General features: G+C 45.5%; 1 protein-coding gene across 1 annotated transcript; it reads left to right on the top strand.

The window, feature by feature from the left end:
* Positions 1 to 372: 372 nt before the first annotated feature.
* Positions 373 to 15,065, top strand: DRC2 (dynein regulatory complex subunit 2). Its single transcript, XM_078874181.1, has 11 exons — positions 373 to 446; positions 787 to 848; positions 1,694 to 1,816; positions 2,237 to 2,404; positions 3,632 to 3,708; positions 7,441 to 7,533; positions 8,051 to 8,189; positions 8,857 to 9,054; positions 10,214 to 10,432; positions 11,103 to 11,255; positions 13,781 to 15,065. The coding sequence occupies exons 3-11, from the start codon at positions 1,694 to 1,696 to the stop codon at positions 14,066 to 14,068; spliced, it is 1,458 nt and encodes a 485-aa protein (XP_078730307.1). The 5' UTR covers positions 373 to 446; positions 787 to 848; the 3' UTR covers positions 14,069 to 15,065.
* The last annotated feature ends 5,426 nt before the right edge of the window (positions 15,066 to 20,491 follow it).

Raw genomic sequence — 20,491 nt, 5'->3', positions numbered from 1 at the left:
TAGCGGCTGGGAAGGCAATAGAGATGCCAAGAGGGTGAAGCCGCGTTCAGATGAACCCCAGTCGTCTCGAAGGTGAGTGTTGACCCCTTGTTGCCACGGTCACGTTGAGGCGCTCGACAACGATTTGATTATTATTATCCTTATCAGAGTTGCTTCTTTTTGTTTGCTTTATTGACTACTTGTGTTGTGGTCATTGCAAACATGATACCTTGAATAAAGGTGTCAGTTTTGTACCAGTTAAAAGGGTAAAAACCTACCATTATGATTTGATTTCTGATTACCCCTCCCCCGCCACCACGGCCCGCCCCCCTCTCAGGGATCGCGTGGGGAGGGGGCGGGGCTTCCTCCGACACCTCCCCACGCGATCCCTGAGATCTCGCGAGAGTTCGCGTTGCTAGGAGACGCAGGACGCCCTGAGCGCCAGGCGGCCGCGGGCGGATAAAGCGGTAAGGCCTCGTTACCCTCGTTACCCCTGGTAACCCGCGTTACTCTCGTTACCCCTGTTAACCTGCGTTACTCTCGTTACCCCCGCGTTAACATCCTCGCTTGCGTTACCCGCGCGACCTCCTCTACCAACGTTACCCCCTTACCCCGTGTCGTCTCTTCGCCTCGGCCCCCTCCCCGCGTTAGCCCTCTACCGGCGTGCCCTCGTTACCCCTGTAACCTCCAACTATTATCAACCTCTTTACATTTCACCTTGAGTTGCATGGTTACTCTTGTTAACCTATTTACCTGCATTGCCGCTTACACGTGTTAACCCCCTGTACTCATTCCTCTCTTCACCAGCGTTACCCGGGCATTACCCGCGCTACCCGCAACTGCTCGGTCACACATCCAAAGACTCCAAGGTAATGGACGATTGGTGTGTTTCAGTTACGACGAGGTTAACACCATTATCGTTGGTGGTAGTGACCAAGAGGGTGACCAATCCATGGTGGTGGTGTGTGTTCTCCCTTTTGCCTGCTATTTTGTCACCATTTCCATATCCCTCCTTGCGTTATGTTCTGGTCAAGCCTGCTGTTTAATAGTAGTACTGTATGTGTCGAATCGTGTGTTCCTATTATGGGTCTGTGAAAGTCCACGAAGCATGCACTGTTCATATTTTATTACATTTTTCTCGCCAGTGTCCATGTTGCTGATCAATATTTCTTCATAGCTGGGCTCTCAAACAGATGGCCTCAGCCTTGTCACAAATACAAGGTGTGCTCAGTGTTGATCAAGATGCCCACTGAATTAACTCCAAAAATATATTTTAACTTACATCAACTCTCAGGGCTCTTCTGATACAAGATGGTGGTGCCCTGTTCACTGTGAGAGGTTCAAATGGAAATGTATTTGTCTCATGGTATAATGCAAACAGCACAGTTGAAATATAATAGGGGCATTTTTTTTAAGTCTTCCGACTATGTGGCATTGTGTGCTTCCGAATGTGATATGTCACATTGCATTCGTGATGCATGCTGCCACCAGAAAGCCTGCATCTCTCTCTGTTCTACAATGATGTGGACCCTCAGCGAGTTTTTGTCTTTCCCGCGGAGGCTTATAGGAGGGATAATGTGCGCGAGAGTCTGTGTCTAGGTGAAGTCACTTGAGCGTGTGACAGACGCATCGCTCCTGCGTCGCGTGCGTCACTGTTTTCGCAAGCGCTGCACGTTTACGCGACTTCCATGTGTCTTGTGCGATTCTTGAACAGATGCCGGCGAAGCGGAAAAAGTTTTTGACGGAGGAGGAGCAGCTGCTACAAGCTCAACAGAAGCTTCTCGCGGAGGAAGATTCCCGTCGGAAAAAGGAGGACATGCTAATGCAGTACCTTAAGGTGTGCAGAAGCGTGTTTGTCTGCATTGAGCCCCCTGAGATGATTTAGCCAGTAAAGGACGTTGGTCATTAATGAGTATCACTTACCAGTGCTTGACACGCGGGAGGAAACTGTATTATCCAGAGAAAACCCACGCATATAAGGGGATAACACTCACAGCTCTATATTAGATGTATTAATCCATTTCCTGGCCACTTTCTAGTCCAGTGGCTGTACAAATAAATTGGCTAAACCTTCCATTTGAGACTTATCAAGGCTTTAAATTAATATTTGAAAATAAATGTCAATAAAGATTCATGCTAGTAATGTGACCAAACTGGTAGTCGAATGTGCACTGTTCCCTAAGTGGACTATGCCCTTAAATGCATTTAACAGCCGACCGAATGCTCCGAGTGTTTTGTCGCTTGCTCGCCCGTGCAGGAGAAGCTGGCCAAGGAGGAGAACAACACGCGGCTCAACTCTACCAAGCTGACTCAGCAATGGCGCGCCATGATGCGCCAGGCCAAGAGCCAGGAGCTTTGCCGTGACCTCGAGATCCTGAGCCAGACGTTTGAGCGCGTAGTTGATCGCAAGGACAGTGTTATCAAGGCAAGGGTTCTTATCAACGCGGGCTGGCCTCTGAGGGTCTGTGTTATAGGAACCAGCATTGCTCATTGAGTATACATGTACATTGGCCTGCGTGCCCTGTCCTGTCTGACGCAAGCTTGAAAATGCTTTAACGAGAGGAAAAAATGCTTTAAAGCTATGGTCAAGCACACCGTTACATTGAGCTTAAGTGAGATCCTTGTTTCAAATACAAGCCACTGCCTTTGATTAAACTTGGTTCTCAAGTGGAGTAAGTTATTGGTATCAATGCGGTCACACAAAATTACTTTATATTCTTGGTTCTTTCGGTAAAGTCACGTAGAAGGGAAGTAAAAAAATTAAAATATATTCAACAATAAAATTCTCACAACGTTTCGACTGCAACACAAGCAATCATCATCAGGTGTGAAATCCACAGCAAGAAATTTTGAAAAAAGTTGCTTTAGTTCGGCTCTGCACTTGGACTTAATTTGGCTAATTTCCAGCTCTGAGAATTAAAAATATATGATTTGACTATCGACGAAACAAACATTACCCTCAGTGGTGGCAGAGTGGGTGGGTCATTGCTGCCTCCTTACTGTGTGACACAGAGGTCACTTGAAGGGAATTCAGAGGTAGTTCTGTGGTATTTGCTTCTGTGGACCATTCACCCAAACACCGAAGGTTTGAACTGCTCTGCGAAAGAACATGATGCCGACAGCTGAATTAGGATAAAATTGCAGATAAAGGCAAATATATTTATGGTAGTGACTTTTCATTTACTTTGTTAGAGTGTTATAATGGGCTTGGTAGTAAATTTATTTATTCTGTTACTCGTGAAGTTTCTAACTAATGAATAACAACACGTGACACAAATCTAACAGTATATATTGACAAGCTATGAGTCTTTGATTTTTGGGTTTCTTTTGTATGTACGTATGTTGAACTTTTTCACCTTACGTCGCCAACCTTGTTAACCGGAGTTGCGGGGAATCGACAACAAACTACACACAAAAAGCAGTTCTAAATAAATTAGTTTTCAACACAGTGATGTACATAAACTCTGCACAACAGCTACGTAGATTTTACAGTACTCAAGTTGTAATATTATATTTTCCTTGAAAATGTGTCCCTGTTCTGAAGTAGGGGTTGTGTGGCCAATCTCCCCGCTGTGTGTGTGTGAGCACTTTGAGATGAGATTGTCGAGTGCCATCGCTAGAGAGTGTCTCCGTCCTCTCTCGGTCCACGCAGTGCCTCACCAAGGACTTGGAGGAGGCAGAAGAGCAGCACTGCATGGCGTTTCGCAGCCACATGGAGAATGTGCAGAGGCGAGTGAGACATTGCATCGCCCGGCCGCTCCAGTTACAGGCATCTCGATGTCATGAGGTGTCGCATAGACCGTTCATTTCAATGGCCGTGTCTAAGCCTTAGGTAGACTTATCATCATCAACTGTGACCATTGTCTATTGCTCGATGAAGGCCTCCCCATGCCTTGTGGTCCTGCGCAGGGGGCAATTTGTCAACATTTTCAGTGGGTGGGTTGAAATAGGTGAACAAAAAAAAGAATGCATGGCAAGTGCATTGGGATGTACAGATGAAATGCTCCTTACAAATGTGCATTGTTAGTCTGTGGTTTATCTTTTAAACATGAGATATATAATTCACAAGTGTCTGTCCGCTTGTAACGCTATCTCCCCAATGGCACGTCGAGGGGAAACTTGAATACATTCAAAAATGTTCATCTTGCCGATGACATTACCGCAAAATTGTCGCCTTTACGAATTTATGAAAAAAATTATCCCCGGAAATTAGATAAAACACCTCGGAATATCCAATAGCCCGCCGTTTGTAAACGACGATTTTAACGGAACGCGGCGTGCACTTCATTGCTCAAACTTGGCTTTGTTTTCCATCTCTTGTACCTCCGATTAGCACGGTTGGCTATGTACCGTACGAAAGAAGTTCAACATACACACAATTCGATGTAATGATTAATGAGTGCTTGCAAGTTATATCCCGGGCAGTGCTAGTATACACATATACAGTACTGTCTACAGAACGGTTTAAAGCCTTTATGAATCACTCATTTGGAAAAATCTTCCACCACGCAAGCTAAATGCTGTTATTACTGTCGTATTATTATTAATATGGATATGGAAACAAAATGCAATAACCAAAACCACTTATGCAGTATCTCTGAACAACCAAAATGTAAACACTCGTCGATGTGTGCTGTGTTGTGGTTGAGCTAATGCTGTGTTGTTGATGTCGTTTAGAACGTTGTTGAGATTGAGGTAGTGTGGTTAAACTAGTGTTGGTGCCATGCTTGAGATGCCGTTGTGTTGCTGTTTCAAATCAGTGTTGTGTTGTGATTGTGGCGGTCTTGTGCGCTGGTTGAGGTGCTGCTTTGTGTTGGTTTAGGTTTGTGCTTTTTGTGTTTGAGATGGTGTTGCCGTGTCGTGTGGTTGGAATGAGTATATTTGTGCTATCGTTACAATGTTAAATTTCGATTTAAAGCTTTCGTGACTGCAGAGATTAATCTTCTTGGTTCTTTCGGTAAAGTCACGTAGAAGGGAAATAATAAAATAAAATAAATAAAACATAATAAAATACAATTCTCACGACGTTTAGGCCACAACGCAAGCAGCCGTCCTCAGGTGAAGAACAGGGCTGTCAGACGCTGTCTTTCCGACAGCCCTGTTCTTCACCTGAGGACGGCTGCTTGCGTTGTGGCCGAAACGTCGTGAGAATTGTATTTTATTGTTTTATTTTTATTATTTTATTATTTCCCTTCTACGTGACTTTACCGAAAGAACCAATAAGACGTTACAATGTTGTGCTGTGTTGTGGTTGAGGTAATGCTGTGTTGTGCCATCACTACACTTGTACTTTTCTGTGGTGGTGGTGGTGCTGTGGGTGTACCTAGCTTGGCACAAGCGCCGTGGTGATGTCACCGCCACGTAGTGGTAAACTGTGGTTGTTGCTGTTTTCTATAAAGTGTTAATATGCGGCCCTGTGGTTGAAGTGTTGCATTGTGGAGTTGTGATTGAGGTGCATTCTTGTGCTGTGTTTCATCTGATTCTTTGTTGTGGTTAAGCTGTTGCTACGTTGTGCTGTGGTCAGGTGGTGATGCTGTGTTGTGTGGTGGTTGAGGTCGTATTTTGGTTGAGGTGGTGTTGTTGTGGTTGAGTTTGTGTTGTTGAGGTGGTTCTGTGTTGTGGTGGTGCTGTGTTGTTGTTGTAGTGGTGCTGTGTCGTGGTTTTGGTGGTGCTGTGTTGTGGTTGTGGTGGTGCTGTGTTGTGGTTGTGGTGGTGCTGTGTTGTTGTAGTGGTGGTGGTGCTGTGTTGTCGTAGTTGTGGTGCTGTGTTGTGGTTGAGGTGTTATTGTAGTGGTGGTGCTGTGTTGTTGTAGTGGTGCTGTGTTGTTGTAGTGGTGCTGTGTTGTTGTTGAGGTGGTGCTGTGTTGTTGTAGTGATGATGCTATGTAGTGGTGATGCTGTGTTGTGGTGGTGCTTTGTTGTGGTTGAGGTGGTGCTGTGTTGTGGTTGAGGTGGTGCTGTGTGGTGGTTGAGGTGGTGCTGTGTTGTTGTAGTTGTGCTGTGTTGTTGTTGTAGTGGTGCTGTGTTGTGGTTGAGGTGGTGCTGTGTTGTGGTTGAGGTGGTGCTGTGTTGTGGTTGAGGTGGTGCTGTGTTGTTGTAGTTGTGCTGTGTTGTAGTTGTGGTGGTGCTGTGTTGTAGTTGTAGTGGTGCTGTGGTGTTGTAGTGGTGGTGGTGTGTTGTGTTGTTGTAGTGGTGCTGTGTTGTTGTAGTGGTGCTGTGGTTGAGGTGGTGCTGTGTTGTTGTGGTGGTGCTGTGTTGTGGTTGAGGTGGTGCTGTGGTTGAGGTGGTGCTGTGTTGTTGTTGTAGTGGTGCTGTGTTGTTGTTGTAGTGGTGCTGTGTTGTGGTTGAGGTGGTGCTGTGTTGTGGTTGTGGTGGTGCTGTGTTGTGGTTGTAGTGGTGCTGTGTTGTTGTAGTGGTGCTGTGTTGTTGTAGTGGTGCTGTGTTGTAGTTGTGGTGGTGCTGTGTTGTTGTAGTGTGGCTGTGTTGTGGTTGTAGTGGTGTTGTGGTTGAGGTGGTGCTGTGTTGTGCTGTAGTGAAGGTGGTGAGCCGTGTTTCCTTTGAGCTGGCGCTTTAGCTGTTTGAAGTGTACAGGCTGCTGGACTTTATCAGCACCCTGCAAGTTGTACGGGCTGTGTGGTTCATTAGGTAGGTTAGTGTGATGTGGTATATTGACATCGATTAATGCGTGGTGTGGTTATTTTAGTTAATGTTTTGATGACGATTAATTGCATTGTTTAATGTTCTGTGGTGGTCTAGTAAAATGTTGAGTGACTGTATCATATAATTTTGACTTAAAACTTTCGTGACTGCAGGAATTCATATTCTTTGGTTCATTCGGTAAAGTCACGTAGATAGAAAATAAAAGTTAATAAAATAATATAAAAAACTATATTACTTTATTATATAACTTTATTATTATATTACTTACTTTTATTTTTCTATCTACGTGACTTTACCGAAAGAACCAAAGAATATGTATCGTATAATGTTGTGTAACGTGTGGAATGTCAATTCACGACCCTCTCTCACCTCACTCACTGCCCTCTCTCTCTAACCTTTCCGACTGAAAAAGATCAAACTTGTCTCACCAATATGCAGGCATTGCACCTCGCTTTGATGGGAAGTGCTGTCGCATGCGCACCACATGCACCCGCAGACAAAGGCTGCACAAATCATGGGGTGGATTTGGTTCCACAGATTCACAATTGGCAATCTGATAAAAGTGCCGAAACCAAATGGAATCAATTTGTATTTGTCCCATTCGCAGTAGGTACTGTGTGGATCATTGGGGTAGGTGAATGCTGCATGGTTTATTTGGGTAGATGGATGCTGTGTGGTGCAGTGGGGTAAGTGGATGCTATCTTACTCATTGAGTTAGTTGGATGATTGATGGTTTAGTGGATTAGGTGCATGCAGCAGGGTAAAGTGGATACTGTGCTGTCTGCTCTCGCTCGGAATACAGGTTGCTGGGTTTGCAAGCAGCGCGTGTGAAACGTCTCAGGGAAGAATACCAGCTGGAGGTGTCTGCCCTCAAGGAGGAGTTTGACAGTGAGAGGTGAGTGGCACTATGGGGAAACAAACTAAACCCACACAGGGAGCTCTGAGACAAGAGCTAACCGCCACCTCTTATCATTGATATGGCGACGATACTGATGGTGTGATGGTGGCAAACATTTGGTCTGAACATTCAGAGGTCTAATATTGTCTGGGATTTGTCATACAGGAGGCTTGTTGACACCTACTGTAGCGGACAGGGCCACAAGTGGAGTGGGATAGGATTTAAAAATAAAAGTGTCGGTATTCCAGTGAGTGATAATGACAGTGGTGGTGGTGGTGTCATTAGTAGCAATTTCAAAGAGGGGTGTCAGTAATTATAGTCCCATTGAGTTAAATTTCAGAAACAGGTGCCAGTGAATGCATTTTCAATGACTTGGGTGTTAGTGGTTGTCTATGTCAGCATGTGATGTTAGTGAGTGAGGTGTCAGTGGTTGGCTGTGTGAGTGGCAGCAGCGGTGGCACGTGGTGTCAGCATGCGCGGTGGTGAGCGCGTGTGTGCGCGCCGTGTGCTGCAGGGAGCTCATTGTTCAGCAGCACGCCCACGAGATATCGGACATCGGGGACATCCTGTTCGCAATGGAGGAGAATTTTGCAGAGAAGGAGAAAGAGGCACTGCAAGAGTTCCACAGCTCAATGGATGAGATCAAGAACGACGTGGGTTTGATTCACTCACACACGCAGTGCAGTTACAGCCGGAGGTGCAAAAACAGCTGCAGTGGAAACTGAGCCGTACTTCTGCTTTAAATCCAAACCAGTGGCTAAATCAGCCCCGAAGTTCACCCTTTTCACATAAAAGGATAATCTTTTTCAAAAATATGAATCGGCTGTATCTGGGTGCTGGGATGATTTGGTGGTAATTATGGGGCATGGAAAAGTCCTTATCCAACAGTGGATAGACAGAATGGTTGTACATATGCACCTGGGTTTATTGGGTATTTGGCTCTAAAACTTGAGTGCTGAGTTAATTGAATTGGGCGGTGAGTTTATTGGGTATTTGGTTGACTTCGTACTGAGTTGTTTGGGTAATGACTTGATTTATGATGTTATTGAGTGCTTGGTTAATTGGGTGTTCCGATTGATAATTTATCAGTTCCTGGATACTGGCTTGGTTTGGGTTTTGGGTTGAATGGGTTAATTTGCTACTGTGTTGAACCACTGGGTGCTAAAATTGTATTGATTATCCACCGAGTTTTGTATTGTGTGCTGGTCATAGTACCAAGGTCTTGTGTTGATGAGTTGATTGCTGGGTTCATTGTTCACTGGGTGCTGTGTTGATTGCGTGCTGGCGGACGTATCACGGTCCGTTGTCGATCTGGTGCAGGTTCTCGAGGAGAAGCAGGCGCTGCGCATGCAGCTGGAAGGTGCTGTGGAGGCACTGTGGCGCCAGTTCCAGGTGGCGCTGCAGCAGTACACGGATGCCACGGAGGAGCGGCGCATCGCCTTCGATGCCCTGAAGATGCGCGACGAGAAGAGTGCTCGTGAGATTGAAGCTCAGGCGCGCAGGTTGCAGCGTCTACAGGTGCAAATGAATAATACTCGTAATAATTTACACTTATAAGGCGCAATTCAGCCAGGGATCTCGGTGTGTCATGATCGAAGTTAAGAAATATAAATACTACAAAGTCCAAAGTCCTCTGGTCATACATGGGAAGTGTAGGTCTGCAGGTGAAAAAGGTGAGTCTTTAGAGAAGACTTAAACTGGGTGTGCGAGCTCACCTTTCGAACCACTGGTGGGAGGGAATTCCGTGGTCTTGGCGCAGCGCGTGCCAAGGCTCGGTCACCCCAGGTGCTGGGTCGAGTTCTCGGCACGTGGGGCAGATGTAAATCAGCGGATCAGAGAGGTCGTGACGGTACGTGCAGATGTTTCAGTTGTTGAATGTAAAATGGTGTGAGACCATTTAAGGCCTTGTATATGAGCCTCAATACTTTAATTTGTACCCAAAATTTAATTGGAAGCCAATGCAGAGATGTTATTATCGGTCATATGTGCTCACGGTATGAGGTTCGCGTGAGCATCCTGGTGGCCGCGTTCCGGACCAGCAGCAGTCGGCCCATGACAGACAGCCCCCTCCCTCATGTATAGTGGATCATTGCCACAAGGCTTTTGCAATACACGTTACAGCAGACGATAATACTCGCGATAAAATAACGCTACAGGTAGTCTTTGGCATCCAGTGAATTTGTGTAAACCGTCTTAGCCAACTACCTTAATATAGTGTTAAGATTTTACACTTTCTGATATTCTGCAAAGGTATGTTGCACAAATAACCGGTAGTGGGCTTAACTTGCTGGCTTTCATGTCATACTCATTTGGAGGATAATGACTTCGTTCACTGATAATGTCGATTGTGTATATTTTATGTGTCCATTCACTTAACCTAAAGCAATACAGAACCTTAGGCTGGCCCCCATCTATAGATTAAAATAATGAGACTATGAGCTGTAATTTCTAGGGGTCTAAATGCAAAGAAATGTAAGTATGTTTGTACCAAATTTCCACTTTTAATCCTCTTCGAACATCCACGTGATTAGTAATTTCGTCACAGTGATTTCACTGACCTGGTGTTGTTCGCATTCCCTTGATATTCCTCATGCGCTGCACTCCTTTCGAACCGTGCGGCTGTTTTCACTGGGTTCATGCGTCTGTTCCTTTGCTCGTGCCGCGCATGCTGGCCTAGGACTCGATGGCGTCCGTGCGCGCACGCACGTCGGCGCTGGCGCGCGAGTGCGAGGAGCGGAACCAGCGTCTGCGCGAGGAGCGAGCGGCGGCGCGGCTGCACGCCCTGCAGGGCAAGGGGGCGCTGGGGGAGCAGCGCTCGCGGGAGCGCAAGCGCCTCGCAGTCCTGGCCGAGCACAGCCACCGCACCAATGCCGTCCTCGACACGGTGCTGCGGAAGGCAGGCCCTGCACACTCATGCACAACAACAAACACAAGGACGACTGCCGTTCACCACTGAGTGACAGTGATGTCACCACGGCACTTGTGCCAGGCTGTACGCAGTTTGAGGCCACGTGAAGTGTCGAAGGCTCGTTGACAGGAGGTCACAGGACAGACCCAAATGCATGGGTTGACTGAGATGACTGGCACCACCTGTGCCATTTCGCTGTGGTTTAGCAGCCCGGTGCTCCGCTCGTTGCTGTAAGCGTCGCTCCTCTGCCCTCTGCTGTTGTTGGAGGGCGACTGTCTCCAAATGCTCACTCAAATACACATGTACAGCAACGCGCATGCACTCGGACAAATAATCTCTCTCGTGTAGCCATATAGGCTGTCGGGGCAGGTGCCGTTAGTAAACACCTACTAAAGCTGAGAGGGTTTTGTGGCCAACATCACTTCCATCTGCCTTTGACTACCCAGTGATGATGTTTACACACCGCACCAGGTACTCATTTAAGGCTAAGTGCAAAACTCGGGTGTCCATGACGAGTTTAGTTATTTGTCACCGATGTTGGTCATGTTCGAGAATCAAACTCAAGATCGTCTTTGTCGATGCGTCTCCAAGTCCAGTGTCAGATTTCCGAGCTTGAGGAGGCTTGCGCAGGTGGCCGATTCATGATATCTCGATGCAGGCTGAGCAGGTACTGAAGATGGGGGAGATTTGCCGGCGTATGGAGACCGAGCAAGAGAAGGTGCTGCCCTTCCCGCCCGGCGCCCTGACCCCCGAGGAGCAGCGCGACGTGGACACCCAGCTGGCCCAGACGCCCACCCAGCAGCTCTCGCAGGTACTGCACAGCCAGCCACGTGCCATCGAGCTTCCCTCCATGCCGGTGTTCAAGAGCCGCATGGCTCACAGGGCTATACCTAATAAATGAAAATAAATGAAACCGTGTTATTCATTGCAAGGCCCGCGGGGGGCACTGGCTGACCCCGACAATACACAAAATGTGACATTAGCCCAACATTGTCGTGCTGTCAAACCCCAAAGGTTTAAAATGTGTGGCGGCCCTCACACTGATGAAGAAGTAGCCCCCCCCCCCTTTTGAAAATGAGTGAAGAACACTTGCCTCTACGGAGAGAATACCTGGCTGCCTTTGTCTGCCGAGTGCTGGTCTTCCTGACCGGATCATTCAGGCTTTAGAAAAAATGTATTTTCATCCAGTTATTTAGCAGCATTTTACCAACGCAAAGCGTTTCAACACTTTCGTCAAGATGTTAATTTGGCCCCGAAGGAAACACAACCCAAAAAGCGAACTTCTGCCTTCTTACATAAATCTACCAAAGCTGTGTGTCCCAGAATGGCACAAGTTGTAAACTTCTTCATGAGAAAAAAATATTCATAATAAAGGGTTTTGGGTTAGATCGCGTTATTTATAAATGTGTCACAACCCTCCACCACCCGACATGGCCAATCTGTAAAAAATGTGTCACGTTGAGCGAAACTTCGTACTAAAAAATTGTAAATGTTGTGGATTCACTCTTCAACAAACCGGTGGGCTAAGGTAGTGAACTATTTGTCTTTTGTTAACGTGACACTTTTTTACTGATTGGCCGTGTCGGGTGGTGGAGGGTTACGACACTTTTATAAATAACGCGATCTAACCCAAAAATGTTGATTATGAATAATATATATCAGGTCCAATTTACACGTTTGTAGAATGGTTGTACAGTGGGAACCTGACTGTCTTACAGATAAATAGAAGGAAGTTATGTATCTTCTTTCTTCTTCTTTCTTTTTCTTCTTATATATAAAAGTCTCCGCGCGCTCGCGCTTGCGGGGGATTTGCCTCTCAAACGGTGGGCTTTTCATCGAAAAAAAATTGCCAGGCAGCACGCCATAAGCCACGCAGTGGGAATAGGCTATTCCGTTTTCCCATCCGTATACTTTAATGTAGTTTAATTAACACATTTGTGCCATTTTTTTAAATTATTATTTACTTATTGTGCGCCGTCCACCGTACCAACTGACGCCAATTGCGTGGGGGGGCACGAACCCTACCAAGTGCTGCGCATTCGTTTGAGCTCACCGGGGGATATTTCCTTATACGCGTTTTACAGGCAACACATACACACATAACGCTGCGGATATTTCTTCAGTGTCATGTCCTCTTAACCCTCCCCAACACAATGCGTCCAGTTTATACTACAAACTCCCTACATAATCATTTTAGTGCTTACATACCATTATTCTTGCACGGGCGGGGAATGCTGGGGGTGTGGGGGTAGCGGCCCAGCCCTTAGCCTGGCAACGTGCCAACTTTGCCGCCTCGCCAATGTAGGCCAGGACGGGGGTTATGCATGGCACAAGGCCTCAACACGGCTATAGTAAGTACTTATTTCCTTGCTTCTTACGCTAACAAGCTCACAACAATGAGCGGAGCGCCGGGTGGCTAAAGCACAGCAAGTTGTCACAGTAGGGGGCACAGGCGGTGCATCAGTCAGTCATCTCAGTCAGTCGACCTCTGCCATCTGGGTCTGCCCCGTGACCTCCTGCCAGCGGGCGTTCAACACTTCACGTGGCCACAAGGTGCACATGGCCTGCCACAAGTGTTGTCGTGACGTCACTGCCACTTACTGGCGAATGGCGGTTGTTGTTGTTCAGTCTATGTATGTATGTGTGAGTCGATATGTGTATGTGTGTGTGTCAGTCGATTTGTGTGTGTAACTGCATGTGTGTGTCTGCCTTTTTTGCCCGGGCAACGCCGGTTACTTGCCGCTCGTGGCCCTATAAAACACTTTACAGCCCAGCAGGTGAGTGCAATTAAAACAGGAGGTGGAGCACAGTCGGTGTGAACACAAGGGTGGCATTCTGCTACAGCTTTACCATACAGCAAATAATGATTTAAAAAGAATGCATCAAAGAGCGCCGTACTCTAAAATAGTATAGTGCGCGTCCAATGTAGTAGGCAGAGGAGGCCTACAACTACTGTATTGAGAATGTTATCCTGGGTGCTGCAGGCGAATGCTCCATGCCAATGTGTTGAGGCACGGACCGTGTGTGCATCACAACCTGGCACAGAGCACACAATAAGAGCAGCCGAAGATTAAATAATTCACAGTAGTCTGAGGCCTGGCTCTGGATTCCAGCGATAAATATGCTCCGTGCAAAATTGTGGTGTGCTTCACTCAACAGCCTTCTTGTGCACATGAGAGCAAAGCAGTGTTGTTTTGATTGAATAAGAAACATTTTGGTGTAATGAAAGCAGATTACAAACTTATTGCTAAACTATTATGGGTGTATAAAATTCCACGTACGTTTTGACCGGACCTTTTTATTCAAGCAACGCATGGGGTGGTCTCGCTGCCGCAGGTCGCAGCGCAGTACAGCTCGATGGAGCGCTTCTGGTGTCGCTACAACAAGGTGCTGCTGGAGCAGCTGGCGCTCGAGCACGAGCGCGATGCTCTGCAGCGGGAGAACGGGCGCCTGCGCCGTGCGCTGCAGCTCTACCTGGAGGGACTGTCGCTCGGAGGAGATGCGCCAGCCCTCGCCACCGCCACCACTCCGACTGTGCCCGTCGGTGACGCGCGTGTGCGACGGCCCAGCCACATGGTCGTCATCGAAGCGGCGCACGTCGTGAAGCACCTCGTGCCGTCTTGAGCTATGGGCGCGCTGGCGCGCGATGGGAGTTCTTGCGCGGTAGGAAGGAGTGTGGGTGGAGCGTGACTTTGCCACACTGAGATCGGCAAGACAAATACCATTTTAAAGTGGATTTCTAATATTAACCTTTAAATAATAACTATACAAATGATAGTTCTTTATCCATCCGTCTCATTGAGTAGAATTTTTAGGATGTTCCTGCATTGGAGTGGGTAGCCAATTCCTTGTTTATATGAAAGAGAAAAATGGAATAGCCAGAGGCAATCCAAGCATACAAGCAGGTGACACTACAAAACTTTACAGATTGGTGAGTGACCAATTCGTTAAGCTGCAATCCGATGGTCACCTCACGGCCCAACATATTGTAAATCTCCGTCACATGATGTGCACTTTAAACCGCACCTCCGATTAGCACGGTTGGCTACGTATGGTGCAAAACAAGTTCAACAAACATATGTGGTCCTAAAGGCAGGGATGGGGAATCTAAGGCCCACGGGCTGGATACAACCTGTGACTTTAGTTTCATACGGCTCATGCTTACATGAGGCCTCCTGCTTCGAAACAGTCTGCAAACAATATTTATCCATCACTGCAGGCATCTCTGCCAGACTAATCGGGTATTAGAAAGGAATATATTCAACCCTGTCAACACTGTATTTCTAATTTGAGCATGCTCAGTCACCTGTTGTCTTGTGGATCTGAGCACACAATCGATGCATGAAGTAAAAAATTTGTGTCAAATAATTCGTGGCCCACCAAGGATATTTTTGTAAGTCCCATTCGGCCCTCAGGAAAGAAAAGGTTCTCGACGCTTGGGCTCGGGGCTGACAGTGCAGCTGAGTGGGCTAGGGGTTGAGAGTGCAGTTAATTGAGAGCATAGTTGAAGGACATATTTGTATAAAATTTGAGTAAATTGTACATACTATCTCACGCACATGATTTCAATACTTACATTGCAAGCATAATCTATTATCATCAATAAACCCATATGTTCTGCTTCCTGACTGTCAGTGTAATTCGATTCGTCTTGCTTCTTTGCACACTTTTTAGCTATCGTTCCATTTCATTGGTAAGCGTGCATGTTTCCAAAGTTATGAACTTGGCCTAGTGGCAGTGCGTTTAGCAGCTTGTTGCTGAAGTTTGCGGTTCGAATCCAGCGTCTGCCCTGGTTAAAGGACTGTGGGTGTATTAACTGTTAAAATCGTGCCATCTGCTTCACAGAGGCCTCCAAAGGCCCCCTCGTGTTATTCACAAAAATGGCCAATTGTGCGCCGGCGTCATGGTTCAAATTTGCCAAATGAAAATCACTCAATTAAGATGAAACATAGGAGTCGTTGGCCCTTACTGCAAACAACTTGGCAGGACCTTCGTTAAAAAGAGTTGAGACTCTTTATTTTGTACACAAATGCTTGCTTTCCGATCACATGCATCTAATCCAGCACTGTGGAGGCGTGGTTTGGTGAATCACACAAATGTTGCAAAACTCTCTTCCCTTGGGTGTCGTGGTGCCATACTCTGGCTCGCCAGGTGAAGGCAGGACAGAAAGTGGACTAATCGCCATCTGTTTCTATCTGTACGGGGATAGAATGTTACCCCTCTCACGTGGGTTTTTCAAGGTGCTCCGGTTTCTTCCCAGACGTATAAATACTGATTGGCTGAAAACATAAAATAAACAAATGAGTATTGTGTCTCAGTATGGCGTTCCTGGATAAATAAGTAAATGCATAAAGTATAATGTAAACGAGTGGTTAGAGAGAACTCTTGCCAGTGAAATCCATTGCCTGCCAAGTTACCATAGTCGCTCATGGTTAATTCATTGCTAGTGACTGTTGCTGGCAGAAAAGTGCCCTAAAATGCCATTGGTCATTTAAAAATTGCGCATGAGCTATTCTGTCTCCACACTGTGCCATACGCCTACTTGATAGGCCCTAGATTATTGCCAAGTCTGCTTATAAAAAAGTGGAATTGGGGTTGTTTTAAAAAGTATTTTTCATGTTTTGAGAGTCGCGGGTTGCGTTTTTTTTGGACTTCTTTGCTATGGTTTAAGAAGATTGGCGACAAGGCGTTTTGTCCCAAGCTGAGATATACTTCAACATTTCAACACTGAGATGTACCTCATTGAGGCAACAGGCACCACAGAGAATGGAGAAGAGCGAGGATTTTTTTTTCACCATGTAAGTGCACACAAATACATTTCGGTTGGGCTTGTTTTGAAAGACAGCCGCTTTTTTAATCTCGAACAAAGACGGTCAATGCATCGCGCGTTTTCAGATGCGCTTCTGCGGCAGTCTGGAATGCTCTTCCGTCCGATATTAAGACGCCACTGGGCCTATGCACTTATAAATTATCATCTAGAGTGAAAACTCATTTATTTATAGCTGCTTTTTGTGTCCTTCCCCCGCACCTCCGATAAGTACGGTTGGTTACGTACGGTGCGAAAAAAGTTCAACACATACATACGTGGCAACATTTAGGCCCTCTCCGGTCCCCACAATAATTAGCAAACTTTTAAAAGAATAAAAGTTTATGTTTCATAATGATTGATGAGCAGGACCTTGAGCCCGAGTATGCAAATTGCGCAGGCCAAAATATACCCTATTTCCGAGTCCTTACGGAATTTTCATGACCCCACAAACAGCCTTGCTTAGAGGAGGGCAGTCTGCACACAAACGCTACCCTCCCTCAGTAGTTCGCTAGGGAGGTCACCTCTGCCCGGCATTATTCCTCGTCTCAGACTCTGTATCAATCCTTGTACTTCCTCAACAGATGGCACATTAGCCAGCCACTCTCAGGGGGAGGCTACTTCCTCAAATATTTGAGGCGCAGCCGCTCTAATTCTACGACGTGGGATGTTGTGAACGGTGGCAATGAGCCTGTCGCTTTCTCTCCGTTGACCGCAACACCTCCATCAGCGAGGATCGCTGGGAAGGTCTGGGCTGCGTATCCAATGCAGCTATTGTAGCGCATGAGTCACAGTCCTGAACATCAACCATTTCCCCTCGGGATCAGGAGGACGATGCCAACACCAGTTGCAAGCGATGATGATATTCTCGCTTGCAACTTTCAACAGCTAGCCGAGACCAGGCTGTTGTGGGTTGGAATGAGGTCCAAGATGGATGCCCACCACCGCAGTGAAAGAATGGCAGGCTTATCTCACAGATGACAAGCCAATGATCAGTGGACAGATGAGCTCCACAGTAGGTCCTGGTGTCAAGGAAGCAGAAATATACATTATCCCAGTATGGATTGTAGGCAGGCCAGCCTGAATGTTTCAAACTGCCGAAGAGCTTCCTTTAGATGGGTCCACGTTTAGCAAGCATAGAGAAGGGAGGGCATAACTGGCCGATAAGACCTGCAGATTTGTGTGGAGCGCCAGACCAGGTAGCTTCCAAAGAGCATTAGGCAGCGGATGAAAAGATAATGCTGCTCGACTGAATCAGGGTGAGACTTCTGCTAAAAAATCAGAGCTGGTCATAAGCACACTACCCAGGGATTGAAATTTCTCCACTCAACAACTGCCCCGTCACTCATGGGTAGTTGGGGAGTGGAGTTTTGATAACACAAAATACCCAGACAGGTGCTTAGTTTTTGGTTGGGCTGATGGTAAGGCCTGGCAAACACATCAAAAGATAAATGCACACATGCACACTCGCTTAAACTCTCCCCACACAGATACGCACTGTCACATATACAAATAAAAATATCCCCAAAATAGCCTTTTAGCAGACTTATTGGGAACTTCACATGCTCCGATTTCTCCAACATGTATACACGCACATCATTAAATGGTTGAAAACACCTTAATACATGTGCGCCTCCATATGTTGCAAGTTGTGCAGCGTTGTGAGATGCAGTTTGCATGAATGACGCTGTATAAACGCGTATTACCGTGTCTGTAGATTTCTGATTCACAGACCACATTTTCATCCTTCTCACCTTGTCCATTCCTTCAACACTTGTTGTTGAATGGTGTCCATTGATATCAGGTATGATGGAAACCTCATAATTGTTTTGAAAATACCTGCGAAGCATGATTGTAATCATCATTTTAACATATCTATGGTATTATGCCACGAATATATTTCCATTTTTAGGCTAACAAACGAGGAGATAACATAGTCAGATGACGAATTATGAAATTGGGTAAAATTACAAATATGTCAAAAAACAGTCACGTCTAAAACAATACAATTTGCGTTAAAAAGCACAAGTCTTATAAACAAATGAAAACCATTTTCCCCCAAAGATCTTAGTTTATTTATCTATTACATGTGCTATGGTGAAGGGTCATTGTCAGAAATGTACCCTATTATATATTTTTCATTTTAAACCTGTGCCAGTGACAACTGCAAGTTGGAAGTATATTAATTTAATGTCAAAAATAACTGATGCCTCCACTGTAATCTGCTATTTTGTGACCAGTACTGTCTCTTCATCCTTGTCCAGATTGTTAATGTATAGCGTATCAGGATCTATATGTTTCTACACCCAGATACAAACTCAGAATGCTATTCTAGGTAGAAATTAAAAAAATCCAATCTGCCATTTGGAGATTTGAAGAAAGCACTTGGAAATGCCAGTTAAAACACCACAAACCTTTTATTGTGCAGTCCAGGGCATTATGTTTTAGTGTTTTGAATGAAAAGTCAGTGTTTTTTTCTTCCAAATTAATCTTAATTTTAGAACTTTCGTGACTGCAGGAATTATTATTTGGTTCTTTCGGTTAAGTCACGTCTAAAGATAAAATAATAAATTAAATTAAATAATAGAATACGACGTTTCGATTGCAACACAAGCAATCATCATCAGGTATGATGAAATAGCGACATAAAATCTAACCAGAAAACTATAGACAGACATATTAGCAGACAGATATCACCAAGATACATAGAGAGAGCAACACAGGTAACAGAGAGAGGTGGTCGTCTCTGTGGGGTGGCCTTAAATAGACAGAGGAGGGCGGACGCAGAGAGAGGGAGGGGGGTTAGAGAAAAAATTAGCATATCAATGAGTGGACAACAAAACGTGGTGCTGCAAGTGCGATGACACGGCAAGCAAGCCTGAAAATCAGGAGAAGGACACACTAAAATTAAATAACCTAGTAAAATATCGAAATGTAATGTAATACAACACAGAGGGTCGGTCAACACACAATTACCGCATAGCCTGGTTGATTACGTATTTCAAAGATTGCTAAGTTAGAATTTAAGTGTGAACATTCCAAAGAGAGGACACAGGCAGAGAGAACAAGTAGTCAGAGAGAGAGAAAAAAGAAGATAAGTTTAAAACTTCCCCGTAGAAGTGGTTCAATCTTAATTTTAGAACTTTCGTGACTGCAGGAATTATTATTTGGTTATTTCGGTTAAGTCACGTCTAAAGATAAAATAATAAATTAAATTAAATAATAGAATACGACGTTTCGATTGCAACACAAGCAATCATCATCAGGTATAATGAAATAGCGACATAAAATCTAACTAGAAAACTATAGACAGACATATTAGCAGACAGATATCACCAAGATACATAGAGAGAGCAACACAGGTAACACCACGTTTTGTTGTCCACTCATTGATATGCTAATTTTTTCTCTAACCCCCCTCTCTCTCTGCGTCCGCCCTCCTCTGTCTATTTAAGGCCACCCCACAGAGACGATCACCTCTCTCTGTTACCTGTGTTGCTCTCTCTATGTATCTTGGTGATATCTGTCTGCTAATATGTCTGTCTATAGTTTTCTGGTTAGATTTTATGTCGCTATTTCATTATACCTGATGATGATTGCTTGTGTTGCAATCGAAACGTCGTATTCTATTATTTAATTTAATTTATTACTTTATCTTTAGACGTGACTTAACCGAAAAAACCAAATAATAATTTCAAATTAATGTTTCTACAACAATAGATTAGGCCCCTATGAGGTCAACCTTGGCCGCAGTCAATAGAACTCGGTCGTCCCATGGTTGATGAAATGGGTACCATCTGTGAGGCACCACCTGGTGGGATTTCAACGTTTGCATCCCACCATAAGCAGATACCAGCAACTGTTGGAGGACTGAGGACATTCTTCCAGTGGTACCAGCGATGATCTCCTCTACAAATATGGGATCAGCAGGAGGGCAGGCTGCTGAGGTGGACATCGGAGTGGCACCCAAAGGTCACAGCCCAAAGAGAAGACTTCAAGCCAGCAGAGTGGGATACTGTATGGCTAAACCATGGCAACCAAAATAACAGGAAAAGCTATTTTTTAAAAATCAAAGTCACGTAGGTGAAAACTAAAAAAAAACTAAATTAAATCACAACACAAGCATCCATCTGATGACACAAGCATCCGTCTAATGACGTCTAATGACGGATGCTTGCGTTGCTGTGGTTTTCACACCTGATGATGATTGCTTGTGTTGCAGTCGAAACGTCGTGAGAATT

Source organism: Lampetra fluviatilis, chromosome 38 (genome assembly GCF_964198595.1).
Source record: "Lampetra fluviatilis chromosome 38, kcLamFluv1.1, whole genome shotgun sequence".
Classification (NCBI taxonomy): domain Eukaryota; kingdom Metazoa; phylum Chordata; class Hyperoartia; order Petromyzontiformes; family Petromyzontidae; genus Lampetra; species Lampetra fluviatilis.
The sequence above is the reverse complement of the archived record's forward strand: the minus strand, read 5'-3'. Positions and strand labels throughout refer to the sequence as shown.

Bases quoted from the DNA above. Each gene is read 5' to 3' on its own strand.
- DRC2 (XM_078874181.1), top strand. From the start codon at position 1,694: ATGCCGGCGAAGCGGAAAAAGTTTTTGACGGAGGAGGAGCAGCTGCTA. The intron at 2,405-3,631 runs GCAAGGGTTCTT...CGGTCCACGCAG, and splicing joins GCAAGGACAGTGTTATCAAG to TGCCTCACCAAGGACTTGGA. The intron at 10,433-11,102 runs GCAGGCCCTGCA...ATCTCGATGCAG, and splicing joins TCGACACGGTGCTGCGGAAG to GCTGAGCAGGTACTGAAGAT.